Source organism: Manis pentadactyla, chromosome 1, assembly GCF_030020395.1.
Source record: "Manis pentadactyla isolate mManPen7 chromosome 1, mManPen7.hap1, whole genome shotgun sequence".
In the NCBI taxonomy this organism is placed as follows: Eukaryota; Metazoa; Chordata; class Mammalia; order Pholidota; family Manidae; genus Manis; species Manis pentadactyla.
Window position 1 is genome coordinate 47,862,846 of NC_080019.1, and position 16,357 is coordinate 47,879,202.

A 16,357-nucleotide genomic window follows, 5' to 3' on the forward strand; every position below is an offset into this window, starting at 1 on the left:
TACATATGATGTGGGGAACGATACAACTCGGGTGAAAATCCAGTTTCAGAACTCAGAGAACCAACAGCAACTGCTGAGCTGGGGGCTCAAAGCACAAATGACCCATGTGGGCTGGGTTTTCAGGAAAGGCTTTGTGGAGGAGGTGAATTTGCGCTATTCGGGGAGAGGCTCATGAAACAGCAGTAAAATTAAAGGCATATATAGAACTGTAAACTGGGTGTCCTGGCAGCCTTCCTCATCCCTGAGAGTTCTGAGTCACCATCACCAGCAGGAGGTCTGGGAGGGCGCCAAGGCACGCATGCGGCCCGGCCCAAACCCGCCCTCTGAGTGCCCCCGGGGGTCTCTCTGCCTGCATTCCTGCTCTAAGTTCCAGTCAGTCTCCAAAGTGCCGAAACCCTGCAGAGAGAGTAATTTCCTAGCACACTGAAGAAACAGCATTTCTTACCAAAATCATTTTTCCTCACAATCCTCAGATCAGTTTTTGACAGAGTGATTTGAAGAAAATCAAAACAAAAAAGATATTAAGCCATTCATGTCATTCTCTTCTGACCATTTAAACCTAGAGAGTATGATGCTTAAGGAAAATAAATCCTGCGATGATTTTTATGTATTGCATAATTAGTAAAATTCATTATTACAGCCAGCCAGTATAAACAGTAGAGGAAAGTTCTTGTTGATGTGGCTTTTCGTTGTTGTTACTTTGAGTCAAAGTACTGCTGTAATATTGAGAGTTCTGAAAGAAATCGGATTTTTTAGATGTGTGTGGAAAATCATTTTTCCTCTTATCTTGATTTCCCAGTTACATAATTAACATTTTCTAAGTCATTGCCTCTTGGCTTCTAAGAAGACCAGAAACAGAAATAAAAGAGGTAAAGCAGTCATTCTGTCATCCCACCTGTGTTGTACAAGTAGCTCGCACTCCACGGAGCCCCACATGGCCAACACCACAGTGCAGAGCGTCCCTTACGTGCTCTGGTACATTTTGCAGGCACAGCGTCTCTGAACCCTCCTCCTAGTGACTCCAAACCATACACTTTTGGAATGTAATAAGTGATTCTTTTCCCTTCTTGGCCATGAAGACTTTTCAGTAATATTTATTGCCTGCATTTGTCCTAACCCTTCAGTGTCTTTCAAGTCCACTCTGAACGTTTATTTGCCTCATTAGATGCTTTTTGTCAATAATCTCAGCTGAAACACCATAGAACTTTCCATCACACCACGGAGCTTTCTGTCTTACTAAGGAGCTTTAGAACATGTCCCCCAAACATTAAATTAGCCATTTAGGGCAGTGTTCCAGAGAGGTTGTTCACAGAAATCTGACTTAAGCATTTTGTGCATCACCCTTAGTTTTATCCTGCCCAGTGGCCACATATGTCCACAAGGATATCAGCAGTTTTGACTGGGGGCAATTTTGCCACCAGATCAGTTTTTGACAGAGTGATTTGAAGAAAATCAAAACAAAAAAGATATTAAGCCATTCATGTCATTCTCTTCTGACCATTTAAACCTAGAGAGTATGATGCTTAAGGAAAATAAATCCTTAAGGGGCCTGTGGCAGTTTTAGAGACATTTTTGTCACAACGGGGAGAGTGCTACTAGTCGAGGCCAGGAAGGCTGCTCAATATCCCACAATACACAGAACAGGCCCCACAGCAAAGTCCAGCGTGTCAACAGTGCCAAGGTCAAGAGACCCTGCCCTGGAGATCCAGGAGCTGACATAGCCATTTTGATGAACAGCTGGAGCCAGAACAGCAGGCCTCTGGATGAGTGATTTCCTTAAGCTCAGATTCATCTCCTCAAGGGCATATGTGGGCTGAAGAATAAATGTCTATGCAGAACGTAATGTTGCCTTTGGGAACAAAGCACAGTATGAAGAAATGTAGTTGCCAGCTTTTGACTTCCTGATGTGTGGATTTTTCTGGAGTGCTAGTCAGCCCTGCTTCTCACAAGGATGCCACTGTCCTGTCATTGAGGGAATCGAAAGAAGAGGCTCCCCCAGATAATTATGATTTTAGAATTTTGCTATATTTTAGAATTGCAAGATAAAAAAAAAAAAACTTAAGCAAAGGAAAAAGGCTTAAAGGAAATAATACCAGTATGGCAAACTAGTGATATTAGGGTGGTGGGGTTCTCCAGGACTGTTCTCATTTTCCCAGTGATTGTGGTATGGTTTTGTAGCTTTTGTAACTATAAAAGGTAGTCTCTTCTTTAAGAAGCTAAAGCTGAGTGTCAGTGCTGTCAATTATTTTATGATTTGGGTATTTGCAAAGATGTTTTGTGTTTCTTCTCCTCTGAACAGGAATTCCCAGCACCAGCTCAGAGGACACCCTCTTAGCCCAAACTCTGGGCCTGCCTTACTCAGAAGTCATTGAGCCTTTGCCCGATGGTACCGAGAGACTGAGCAGCTCTGCTGAGGTTGGTTCCCCATGGCACGGGCCTCACAACTCACCTCTAAAATCGTGACCTCGACTCTCATGGGCATTTTCCTTTGGGAGCAAATTACAACCTGCCATTTCACTCATCCCTGGTGTCACAGCCTCATTTCTTAAACCCCACAACAGTCTATGGCTTCATTTCTTAATCTATGACAACAAAATAATATCCTTTTTCAATTTTTTTCAATATCTGGAAGTTTATCAACTGTTAAGTCGAACCCAACCCTAGAATAGTATAGTTATTACAGTAACTTAACTTTAATTTTGAAGTCTTCTACTTGAGAAAACATGAGCTCTCACAGGGAAACACTAATTCCTTGAGAGCTGGCTGCATTTGGCTGTTTCTTCTGGGATCTCTGTTCTCCCTGGCTTACTGATGACTGCCACCTAAAGCTGAGTGGAAATGAACAGAGAGGTTCTGAGTCATGTTTATCTTTAGAGGTCAGGGTCATCTCTTGCTAGGTGGTAAGTCTGGCAGGACTTGAGCTCAGCCTTGACACTGAACCAGGCCGGAAAGTATGACGAAGAGGTGAGGTGATGCTTGGGAGGGAGAAGCGGGAAGTGGTTAGAGCAGTGACTCTCCCGCTCGAGCACACACCAGAACCGCCTGGTGGCCTTGTTAAAGCCCGGAATGCCTGCCCCCACCGAGACCCAGATTCAGTCATCCCAGGCGGAACCCACGCATTTGAATTTCAGCTACCTTGCCAGGCGATGCTGCTACCACTTGCTGATCCAGGGACCACATTTTGAAAATCACTCGCTATTCAGAGTCTGGCCCCTCGTCCAGCAGCATTGGCAATACTGTTAGAAATGGAGCCTCTCAGATCCTGCCCTAGTCCACTAAAACCCCCCTGTGATTTATATGCACATTGAAGTTTGAGAGTCCTGGTTTATAGCAGTTTCTTAAACTTGACTGCCCTTTGGAAACACCGAAACTTTTTTAAAAATACTGATGCTTGAGTCCTACCCCAGAGATTCTAATTTAATGGTTAGGGGATGAGGGACACAGATTGGGCATCAAGAATGTTCAGAGCTCTCTAGGTGATTTTAATGTATAGCAGATCTGGGAACTAACATAATGATTGCATACCTGGCTATGTCTCTGAATCACCTGGGAGATTCTTTCTGGCCCCATCCTGGTTCATCCTGATTCAGTTAGGCCTGAAGAACTGGGTATTTCAGGTTTGGGACTACCTGGCTGTAGGTTGTTTTACATATTGGCAGGGGTTGGGCGTGGAGCAGAAAGAGTAAGGAAATTGTCGGGTTTTTTCCCTAAGAGTGACAGCATTTTTTGACCTCATGTTCTGACCTACATTTACTTCATAAATTGTATCCCCAGACTTGAGTCATGCTCTGAGATACTGAATCTTAAACCTTTTTTTAGACTGTGTGTGAGCAGGCTCCCTGGACGTGGTGCAGAGCCAAGCCAGGCTGCCTATCAGGGAGCCCCAGATAACTGCAGGACAAGAAAGGGGGCACTCACGGGCAGAGGGAGGCTTCTGAAGTGCCCAGAGAAATGCCCATTCCTCAGCATAGGACTGAGCATTACGTGTGCTCCCTGGCTTCTTGCAAACAGTTTCAGGGGATCTGTTGAATACTCCCCTGGCTCTAGACTGAAAGTCTAGGATAAAGGAATTCTTTCAGTGGATGGACAGAGTATGGGTGAAAGGCTCCTGTTGTCTGTGAGCTTCTGGAATGTAAAGACAGTGATGCACGGAGAAGATAGACTTTCCAGAGAACTTGTGTTCCATAGAGTCTCTCTCTTTCCCTCTCAGTTCACAGGTATGAGCCGGCAAGATGCGTTTCTGGCCCTGACTCAGAAAGCCAGGAGGAAGAGAGTGGGCGGACACGTGACTAGTGATAAACTGAAGGACTGGCTGGTCTCACGGCAGCGGTACTGGGGCACACCCATCCCTGTGGTCCACTGCCCGGCCTGTGGGCCCGTGCCTGTGCCTCTAGAGGACTTGCCTGTGACCTTGCCCAGCATCACATCTCTCACTGGCAAGGGAGGCTCCCCACTGGCCAAGGCTTTGGAGTGGGTGAACTGCTCCTGCCCTCGGTAAGGAACCCTGTCCCCCAGCCGGGACTGCGTCTGGGGACCCAGCTCCCAGCTGGAGTTTCAGGGCCCTCCTTCCCCTGGGTGCTAACTCTGTCCCCTTTTTCTGGGACTTCTACCAGACTGGACCGAATACCCTAGGTCTTTCAGGACTTTGGAGAGAAGGGGCTGAAGTCTGTGGCCTTGCCACGGTGGCAAACGCCCTCTCCTCTCCTCTGAGCCAGTGGAAGCAGCAGTATCCATTCACACCTTTCCCACATTCACCTGATCCCGCATATGGGAAAGCTACCCTTTTTCTTCTTGGCTTTATAGGAGACCACTTTCTTTCATCTTGCATTCCAAAGAGCTTCTTGGGGATGAGAGCAAATGTTTGCTCTCTGCCTTACAGTCCCCCACAGCTGCCGGTGCGACAGTGGAGATGCTGTCAAAAATGGCAAAGTCGTCGCTGCAATGGGGAGTGAGTGAGCTCAGACGGTTCATTCTTTGACATACTGAAAAGCGCTCTTTTTCCTTCTTCTCATTTGGAAGTGGTATTACATTTTTCTGTCAATTCACTGCCATATCTTAAATGTGATTTTTATGATGCCATACCAGCTGATTAAACAAATAAATAACCGGTATCAAGCCCCAGGATCTTCTTTCTTCCCACTGTGGAGAAGCCATTTTCCTCTGCCTTACAGATCATGATGAGGATGTTTTAAAATAGCTTAGTCCTCTGCCGGTGGAGAGCTGAGTTCTGACTGGTAATTAGGTGACCACATAGAACACTTGCAAGGCTCAGCCTGCGGAATTCGGACACATAGATTCAAGTCCTGGCCCTGCCTCCTAACTGGGTGTGGCCTTGGGAAAGTCGCTTAACTTCTCTGAGCTCAGATTCCCTTTGGGGAACTAAAATAACCCTCTTGAAGGGCTGTTTGGAAGACTGGAATTAGCACATATAATCTGCATGGTGGCACATAGCGAGCATTCAGTGAGTGGAAGCCTGCCTCCTGTCCTGCCAGGAACCTGCCAACCATCCTCCCAGGTCCTCACCCAGCTGGTCTTGAGATTTGAGATGGGGTTTGTAGGCAGGCATGTAGGAAGCTCTGGGCTGTTTTAGGATAAAAATGTGGCACTCCAGCAGAAAATAGCACATCCTCTGTGTTGATAAGCAGTGACAAAGGGCTTCCCTGCCAGAGACATTGATGGCCTCCTGCTCCATTTGCAGCAGCTCAGGGCCTTGTTGTTGGGGATAGGTTGCCTACCGTGCTGCAGATTCCTGGAGCGCAGAGCCCTGGCCAAGGTAGTGGTCCAGGCTCCCTGGTGATTCTAATGTGCATCTAGGGCTGACAGCACTGAGCCAGCGTGGCCAGGCAGGACAACACAGTGCTAAGGACAGCAGGCACCCCAGTCCAGCAGGTGTGGATTCCTTCCTCTTGAGCTTTGAGACTTTGGGTGGATTTCTTAACCTCTGTGAACCCCAGTTACTCGTCTGCAAAATGGGTACATGGGTAGTATCTACCTCATCCCCAGGGTTACTGGGGTTTAAATGAAATAATGCCTGGGAAGCATTTGCCTCAGTGCCAATTATTACTGTCGGAGCTAATGACATTGTCACCGTCACCATCACCATCACCTATCCCTTCCACTTACTAAGTTGCCTCTTCCATACCACTCATATTTTAGACTCAGCAATAAAACGTGTTGGCCGTAGTCAAGTCCAACATGACTATTAAAAAGAAAACCAGCATGGTAAGTTATAACCAGATGTTACTCCTTCATCAATGCAGTTGAGTTCTGCATTTTCTTCGTAAGTTGTGCAGGTGCACTCATGGTGAGGGAGAAGAAATAACCTTTATCTGTTAATTATTTCTCAAAATAGTATCTGTGTTCTGGTTGATTGCTCTCCAAATAAAAAGACCTGGCTTTAACTTACAGGTGCACTGTTGAGATCAGTGTCATATTGCAGTCCTGGGTGGTAGGAAACAGGATTCCCTCGGAGCTCTTTCTGATAAGCCCTGCCAGGTCTGGGGCTCCTGCCTCTTTGCTCAGCCACTTCCATTTAATAAGCAGGAGGTGTGGAGTGGTTGTTTCCTTCTGTAGTATTTGTAAAGCCAACATGAACTCCTTCACAGATGCAAAATATAAATGCAACCCTTCATTTGTTTTTAAATTTATTTTTAAATTTAAAAGACAGTCAAGACCTTGTATGCTAAATTAACAGAAGATTTATCAGTTCCCCCTGGATCTCCTCATGTCCCCCCTTGAATTGTCCAAGAGCCCCCAAGGACTCACCCTTCCAGAAGGACGGCATTCAGAGGGGTGGTTGGTCCCGCCTCAAAAGGAAGAGCCTGGAGCCTGAGCTGTGTTCCGCTGTGTCTTCTCACTGCCACGGAAGGTCCCTATTAGTAGCTGGCTCAGCCCATCCATGGTTGCTCCTGGCCTTGAGAGTCTTCACAGGGCCCTGAGTCCTGCTCCAAGGACTCCCCCTCTTGGCTGCCTAAACCTGTGGCTTTTGGCACCCCATTCTTCCTGTCCCGCAGGCAGGCCGCTCATCCTGGGAATGTGCTTCAGACTTGGTTCAGCAGTTGGGCCCTCGCGAAACCTTAGTCCTCCCTGGCGTCTCTGTCCCTGGGATGAGGACTGCTTTTTCTTTTCAGCCCTTCACACACAAAGGATCTCACTTTCGTCACTTTCTTGAACAGGGGGGCTCTCTTCACCCTTCTGTCAGGAACCTATCTGTAGGCAGGGGTGTGTTGGTAAATGTCCCAAATAGCTCTCTGGAGTAGAGCTTCTGGTTGGTAGTGTTTGCCAGTTTCTGTAGTCTACGTGCTCCCACCAAGGGCTAATTTGAGGTTACTAATTTGATATCACTCATCACCAAGTTGGAAAGAGATGCTAAATTCTCACAGCCAGTGTGAGTTGGCTCCAGCACACCACTGCCTTTGGGCCCCCAAGGTTATTTATCTTCCTAAGGTCACCCCAGTGGATTTCTGTTCCCCTCACCCTAGAGCAGAGAGGAAAAACCCAAGTTCATTTTTTTAAATGCAATCTCTCTCTACATTGGTTTTCAACTTTTCTTTGCTTCATAAGTATTACAAAAAATTGATTAGCTTCGTATGTATTATAAAGTAGGCATTGGCTGAAGGCAATCATGACATACCTAAAGGGAAGTTAACATGCAAAAGAGATACGTAGTCTTGTCTCATCCTGTCAGGTGGTTAGATTTGCTTCCGGGTTAAATTCAGAAAAGTGGAGAATAAGGCTTTTGATCATTGACGACTGCAATTTTTATCTTGTAAATTTCTTTAAAACCTTGTGCACTGTCTAATGCACAAAGAATACTTTCTCTGACTTGTCTTTTCATGATGTGGTATTGTTCTTACAACATTTTAAATTGATACTAATTGTCATAGCTTTCTCAAGAAGCTGGTAGAAAACTACATGAGAGAAAGAAACCAGCTGATGAACTTTGTTTCTTAGGTGCAAGGGAGTAGCCAAGAGAGAGACGGACACGATGGACACCTTTGTTGATTCTGCGTGGTACTACCTCAGATACACTGATCCTCAGAATGCTCACAGGTAAAGCCCTGCTGACTTCTGTGAGTGTGTGTCAGTTTGAGTCCTCTGAAAAGCTAACACCAAGGTGGAATTAGATGTGCAAGAGCTTTCTTGGGGGAAATGCCTGAAAGGATAAAGGCAGAGGGATCAGCCCTTCAATCTCAGTGCAGGTCTAAAACATGAGAAGGGAAAGGGGGAAGGAAGCAGGCCAACAGGAAGCCCCAAGCAAAGCCTGTTCAGCGGAGAAGCCCAAGTCAGGCAGAAATGCCTCTGCTGTGGGCCCCACCCTTTAGGAGAGTGTGGGCTGCCCAGAGCCACTATGTGGTTCCACATGCAACGGCTGGGAGCCATTCGTCACTGTGCTCCTTGAAAAAACAGTTCTCCCGAGGGAGTGTGCTAGGTTATTAAATTAGATTCATCACAACTAAGCAGACCCCAAGTACCAGAAAAATAAAAAGTAGAGGAAAGAAGGGGGGGCTGTTGTAACACCCTCCTTGGCCCTGCGTGAACTATGTCTACACAATTGTAGAGATGTAATGTTGTTTGCCTAACTGAAAATAATGATGCCACTGGACAAGGAGGGTAGGAAGAGGCAGTGTGAGAGAATTCAGGAGCATCTCTATAATCACAGGTGGGCAGTAGCTCCTACAATTGATAAATCAACAGAGTATAAACATATTTTAATAATTGCCAGAAGAAATAGCTAAAAGAATTCAAAGAGCCTTAAGGGATAGGCAGGTGGCCAGAAAGGAATGGGACTGGAGACCACTGTTGTAAATTATAGACCTATAAATTATTCGATTTTTCAGCTATGTTTGTGTTTCTTTGACAAAAGTAAATAAGGGAGAGAGAGCCATAGATAGGTAGGTAAAAGAGAATGAGAGCGAAAGAAAACTACTGCAGAGCTCAGGAAAAACTGCAAACGCCACTCTCCAAAGGCCTGGTTATCTTGCCTGTGGAGGAACTATTGTTGTGAAATCCCATAGTCCATGTGTAAGAATGCCCCTTTCTCTTCAGTGGTTGTAAAATAATACATTTCCAGTGAGATGGGTGCTCCTGCCCTCCCCCTGCCAGAATCCCACCTGCAGTGTTGCGCTTCTATAATCGGAGTTCAAGCCAATCCAGAGTGAGTGGGGTCCTGTCAACAGTAGCCAGCAAAGGCAAAGGGGCACAAGGCGACTGCTGTGGCTGGCAAGCACCAGGGTGGTCCCGGCTCACCCAGAAGGGCCTCTCTTCTGGGTCTTCCTGCTTGAAGGGGCTGTGGGTACATTCCTTTTAGTGACAGCTACTTGGAGTGCAAGGGAGTCAGGCCCCCTACCAGCCAGAATGCTGCAAAGGAAAACCTTACAGATGAGAGCTCGAAATTACAGTGAGGAGACCCTTGCCTAGTAAGAGGAGGTACATCCTGAGGTCTTCACAGCCCCCATTTGGGAACACCATTTAGCACCATTTCCCTTGTAAAATGCTGCTGTTAGCTGGAGATCTCCATGGATGGCCTCTGGGGGTCGATCATAAATCCGAGCCCTAGTCACTTGGAACATCTTGCTCCTCTAGTACATCCCATGCTCGTTTTGGGGATAAGTACCGTCCTTGACTTCCCTTTCTTTTCTGTCACCTGGATTAGCAGCTTGATTTCCCTGGGGAATCATTTTTCACAACAGAAAAAATGTTTTTTAATTTTACAAGAATTCTAACATAGTGACTGGAGGAGGGGAAAACAAGCAGCATTAAGATGCGGCATGTGGTGGTGGGCTGGGTTTACTGCTGGGCTGCAAGCTCTTGCTTCCAGCCTGAGCTGAAGCCAGCCAAGTCCTCAATGCAGAAAAAAGAGTCTTGGGAATGAGGAAGATAACTCACAAGTATTTGAAACCATGGAGTACAAATCCTCCAAAGGCAAAGGTTTTCTTCATCGGATGACCTCAGGTGAGAACATCACCTTGGGACTGAAGCGGTCTGTCCCCAGCCAGCACTGCTGCCCATCCCCGGCCACACACACGCATGCACACCTCTGCACACCCACAGACACTCCCCACTCAAGATCCCCATCAGAAAATTGAGAGAAGCTGCCTTACTTCCCTCCTGCTCCCCCCCACCAGCATCTATCAGGACCAGGGAGTGTAAGGGAGACTTTATTCTAGGATCTCTGTCAACAAAAAAATATCTAATAGGTGAGAGAGAGTTGTTTGGTTATTTTATGACTGTTACCCTAAGTGTGCACCTTGCATTCAGGAGACAGGATACAGACTCTTGTTGACGTATCTGTATGTTAAGGCTGCTTTTAAAAATGAGGTTGAATTTCTGTTTTTAAAATCAGTGGTTAGTGCCTGCATGTTAATCTCCATTGTAAATGTCACATTGCCCCCTATTGGCAAGAACTCAAAAATCTCAACTGTCTAAATGAAAATTAAAGTAAGTATAGATATTCAAATACCCCTTTTAGGGAAATACCTTTTATGCTGCTATGTTTTCCTCTTATCTTCATTTTATATGAAAATCTCAAATATGTCAATCACAGCTTCTGAAATAGTTTTTATATGTTTCATAAATAAACACATCTGACTTTTTTCTTCTTAATCATATAAGCTTTTCTCTTACTATATTTTAAAAATAAAGTCACTGTCTGACAGTCTGTTTCAGGGCATATGCAGATCGCTGTAAGTCTGTGTGATTTATGCAGCTGTGGCAAAACAGGTATATAATAACGCCGTCTCTTCCTTCGAGGCCTTTCAGCGCGGCACTGGCAGATTACTGGATGCCCGTGGACTTGTACATTGGAGGGAAGGAGCATGCCGTCATGCACTTGTTCTATGCGAGGTTCTTCAGTCATTTCTGCCATGGTCAGAAAATGGTCAGACACAGGTAAGCATTTATACAGCTTTGCAAAAAAAATCAGTTCCAGGAACAGCAATGTAAAGCAGGCGTCAGTTCTTCTGAAATTAGATAAGTGTCTGTAGTAGAATAATTTATTTTTTAAGTATACTTTAGAGATTGCTGTCAGCTGGAGCCATCTGAAGTGCATTTCTGTGGCTTCATCAGTTCTAGCATGTTTCATCTTGCATAGAATCTTGCCTTCAGCTCTTTATTGAACTGAGTTAAGAAATTGAGAGTTTTACTTGTGAGGCACAGAGGAGCCGTTCTTAATACTATATGCATTTACAGCTTCTCATGTGAGGTCATGTTTGTCATCTGGTCCCTCTGCCTAAGCTCTGTGTTTAAGCTTTGCTGAGACATGCCTTGATGTATCACTCGGATAATAATATATAATGGATTAAAAACTAGGGAATCACATTGCAAATCCATTGATAATTTTTTCCCTTTGGTATATAATCTGTTCCCCATTATGTTCAGAAAGGTGTGTGTATACTTTTTTCTCATGAAATACATCATATATATAAAAAATTTATGTGATGTACTATCCAATTTAAAGTATAAAATGAATGCCAAGCAAATCTGGCTCAGTTTAAGAAGTAGAGTATTACAGGCCCCTTAGGATGAATACCCAGGGTGCCCCTCTCCAGTCACAGCACCCCTCCTCTCCCCTCGCTCTGTAGCTAACCCCCATCCTGAATCTTGAATTACTCATTTTCTTGTTTTTCTTTATAAATTATTACCTTTGTATATATTTTTAAACAATCTGTATTTTAAACAATTTGTTTTCCCATTTTTGAACTTTATATAAGTAGAATCATATTTCATGTGTTCTCTCTTACTTTCCTTGCTCAGTATTTTTGGGGATTCATCCATGTTACCACTGTTATGTTGCATTCCTGATTCATGGTATGCCATGATGTGGAGTGGAATTTCTAATACAGAACTCGGGTTTTGTGTCCATATCACCCTTAATGGTGAGCACTCTTGTACATGTTTCCTGACTACACGTGTCAGCACTTCCCCAGGTGTGTGCCGCAGAGCAGGATTGCTCTTGCAGAGTATGCACATGTTCGGCTTTACTGTGGAACACCAAACTGTTCTCCAAATTGGTTATATGAATCTACACCTGTACCAACGGAGATGAGGGTTCCCTCGCTCTACGTCTTCACCATTGTTTCAGGGCATATGCAAATCGCTGTAAATCTGCATGATTTACGCAGCTGTGGCAAAACAGGTATATAATAACGCCATTTCTTCCTTCAAGGCCTTTCAGCGCAGCACTGGCAGATTACTGGATATCTGTGGCAGATTACAGCATTTAGTGTTACCTGGCTTTTTTTTAATTTGCCAAATGGGTAGTTATATAATGGATCACTTTGTGAGTTAAATATTAGAGACACTCTTACTTAATGAAGCTTAACACATTTTTAATAAGTTTAGGACCTCTGTGCTTCCTCTTCCATTAAATCCCTTTTTGTGCCTTTGCCCTTATTTCTTCTGAGTTGTCCTTTATAGGAATTCTTTAAATATACTGGATGCTAACTCTTTTTCAGCTATATGTATTGCAAGCATTTTTTCCCAGTTCTTAGCTTGTCTTACTTTTTATGGTGTCCTTTGATGAACAAAAACTCTTAATTTAATGTAGTGAATTTTAACAGTCTTTACCTTTATGTCTATTGCTTTTAGTGTCTCAGAATCATTAATGGAACAGTCCTTCCATTTACCCACTGATCCATAGTGCCCTCTCCATCATAAATCAAGTTTTCATATACATGCAAGGGCCTATTTATAGGATCTTTATTCTACCCATGAGTCTGTTTGCTTTTTGCTTTGCTAATTACTTACTGACTTTGTTATTTTAATTGTAAGTCTGTACTATCTAATAAAGAAAGGCCTTCTTTATTCTTTTCCTTTATGAGTATCTTGGCTAAGATTGGACCTTTGTTCTTCCATATAAATATCAGATTCAGCTTGCCAGATTCCACACATATATCTATTGGGAGTTCAATTGAAATCGTATGGAATCTACATATTTACTAGTATCTTTTCTCACTCTTTCTTCTTACATCTCTGATCTTAACATCTGAAATCATTTCCCTTTTGTCTGAAATAAATCCTTTGGAATATTTCTGTGTTCTTTAGTGAAGATCCATCCAATAGTTATTTGTATAAAAATATATTTATTTCAATCTCATTTCAGATGAGTTTGCCAGCTCAGTGACACATTTAAAACAACAGTGCTTTTATATTTTATCCAGCCTTTTTCACTTGAGCACTAATCCAGGCTCTCCTGTATGCCGTACTGCTGGGGGCACAATCCCTGGCATTTTTCTTTTCAGCTGTTGCCTTGTTTTGTGTTCTTTTAATACAGTGTCCTTTAGAATACTTCGTAGTTGCAGATAGGAAAAAGAAAAAAAAATCTGTCTCTTTGTCCAGATAACCCATGTTAACAATAAAAACAAAATAAAAAAGCAATACATGTCTAAGGTTAAAAATCTTTGAACTGCACCAAAAGTAGCATTGAAGCCATTAAAAAAATGATTGAAGTCATTTCATATCATTTTTCAAAAATCAATGAACTCTCCCTCCCTGCACACTACCCTCCACATTTCTTTTCCACCTAGTAACAGTTTCTTTTGATTGGTTCTAGAAAAATATTTTGCATATCTCCATGTTTCTGTTGATTTCCTCATTTTGAATTATTACCTATACTACATGTATGTCTTTTGCCTTTTGATTTTATAATGTATCTTGGTGATCTTTATACATTAGCATATACAAATCTCCCATTCTTTTTCATTTGTGTATAATATTCCATCATATGGGTATACCACAATTTATTTAAGCAGTCACCTATTTTCCAATTGCTATTACCAAAAAAAAAAATGTCCAGTGATTCTTTTTATCTATATTCTTGGTAGGTATTTGGGATCATATCTGTAGGTTCAAGTCCTGACACTGGGGAATGCTGAGGCAAAGGATATGTATTTTTTAATTTTTGATAGATAAATTATATATTACTTCTAAAATCTCTATAATGAGACAAAATCCCAGTCTCATTAAAATGAAGCACATTGAAAGCCCCCTCCCTTCACCCCACCCTCAGAACTGCTCTCTTACACTGTACAGCATACACAGATTATAAGTCTACTATACAGAAAACTCATTAGGGTATAAATTAAATCCTTAAAATAATTTTCTCCCTATTAGTCCCAGGGACCTTCATGAGTAAAAATAAAGTGATCTATACCAGAAGGACATTAAACACATTAACAGCATCAATCCCTCAAGTAAACAAATTAGTTAAAATGTTTGTACCTTGGGTTATAGAATTTACCATTCAGCCTTGTGTTTCTTCTCTGTGGAAATGTCTTTGCCTCACTAGATAAAGATTACCCTTGAGGATGGGAATTGTGTCCTCTTATTAACACAGTCTCATGGATATAGTACATTCTCAGTGAATATTTGTTTAAGTAAATTGAGTTTAGCCCCTCGATATAAATAGATAAAAATGTATATTCTTCAAAGGAAATATTCTCCTTGGGATAGGGAGAATAGAGGTTAAATTCAAAGGCCAAATACAACATGAGAAATATTTTATTCTCCTGTTGGTCTGGAAGCAAAGACCATAAGTGATTTCTGGCTCCTGGATTCCTGGCACATTTCTCTAGCTTTTGAACAATTCTTTGTAGAAGTAATGAATGAATCAATACATTATTCAACAGATAACTATTTTAAGATACAGGACAGGGTCTGGCTACTTTTATGACTTCTTTACAGTGGTTCAAAACTACATTCCAGGAGAAAAAAGGTTCAAAACAGTCCAATATAATTTTAGAATATAATTTTGGATATAATTTGTTTCTATTCTAATGTATTTCTAATTTGCAAAGCTTCCAGGTACACCTGGAATTTGCTTAACCATCAACTTTAAAAGCTATATAGTATAAATTGCAATGTATTTCTATATAGTATTTTTTATTATTATTTATAAGATCGTAAGATTCTATTCCATGTGGTCCCATCCCCACAAAAGAGAGAGATTTAAGTACTCAAAATTCTGACCTTTCTAAAGAAGATGCACCAACTCATCTAATCTCTGTTTCTCAGCACAGTTGTCAGAATTGCTCCTGGTAAGAGGCGACCACAGCCTCTGAAAACCCTGAGCATTTTCCTCCATATCAGAGATGTTTTGGTAAACCAGTCAGCCACAAATGAAATGAAAATCATCTGCTTTCTGGGATGAGTAATTCAGAATTCTCCAGTTACAATTTTTGATCACATCCAAACCACTTTATCAAGCTGGCCTAGGAGGAAAAATGGAGAACTGTCAGCTACATGTGTATCTCTCTGTATTTACTAGCTATTTTTTCTGAAATGAGTATGAATCAGAATTTTGTGTCCATTTCTTTATTCTTTCTGATTAGCATTGTCATTTCAGGAGGGATTTGAGACTATAGCTATTCCACTTTTGTTTTCATCTCTCAGCCCCTTGGCCACTGTCTCAGTAATTAGCTCTAGACTGGGAGTCCAGCGAACACTGTCCCTCGCTCAGTGGGGCCACTAATCAGCATCTAGACAGGATGATGCCTTTGGTTCTCACTGGCCTCATGTGTCAGGAATTCAGTCACTTCTGAGTACCCTGTTCACTCTAATTCTTGTTGAATTTCTTCAAATAGAAACAGCAAAGGTTTATGTGAATCTAATCATCCTTCCTGTTCTCTAAACGAGATCTGGCCCTTATTTCACTACTTGCACGTTTAGCTTACAGGTCTCTTTACCATTTTAAGAAGCTGGCCTCTGGGTTGGGTGTGCCACTACATGGGACAGCAAGCACCTAAGTTGTGTGCCTGAAACACCAGGTTAGTGATTAAGCCAGAACTAACGCCAGCAGGAGATTTGCAAAGGGAAATACACAAATGATCAAGGGCATACTACAAAATGTTTATCTTACTGGTAGTAAAAGAAGTACAGATTAAATATCAGTGAGGCACTGTTTTCCATATACCAAGAGGCTGGGGCGAGAGCAGCACTCTAGTGAATGTGCTGAGGAAGGCAGCTTGGAACAACCTTTGTGAAAAGTATTCTGGCAGTATGAGGGCCTTAACAACAGTCACACTTTTGGACACATTGCTTGCACTTGTAGAAATCTATCCTAAGGAAATAATCAAAAATGCAAACTTATGGACCAGTGGGTTTGTGTAAGCATTATTTGAAGTAGCTAAACAATTGGATCCAACCTAAGTGCCCCAAAATGCTGAGAAAGAGTAAAGTATAGCCCACTTATATGGAAGACTCCTGTACAACTCTTTAAAGTTACATATAATGTTTAATCATGTGGAGAAATCCATCTGAAGTGATGACTAGAAAAAAATTGTAGATATGATTGGTTATCTTTGTATTTATATGTATGTTTACATGTATGTATATGTATACACACACACACACACACAAA

General features: G+C 42.6%; 1 protein-coding gene across 8 annotated transcripts in view; it reads left to right on the forward strand.

Annotated features, from left to right (window-relative positions):
• Window positions 1-16,357, forward strand: part of LARS2 (leucyl-tRNA synthetase 2, mitochondrial) — a 173,460-nt gene that overhangs the window by 114,915 nt on the left and 42,188 nt on the right. For 7 of the 8 annotated variants that reach the window (XM_036899365.2, XM_036899369.2, XM_036899368.2 and 4 more), the window contains 4 exons: window positions 2,300-2,415; window positions 4,211-4,494; window positions 7,954-8,052; window positions 10,753-10,890. In XM_036899365.2, coding sequence (XP_036755260.2) covers window positions 2,300-2,415; window positions 4,211-4,494; window positions 7,954-8,052; window positions 10,753-10,890 — 637 coding nt within the window. The remainder of the gene's footprint in view (window positions 1-2,299; window positions 2,416-4,210; window positions 4,495-7,953; window positions 8,053-10,752; window positions 10,891-16,357) is intronic. The other variant, XM_036899367.2, reaches the window with a different exon arrangement.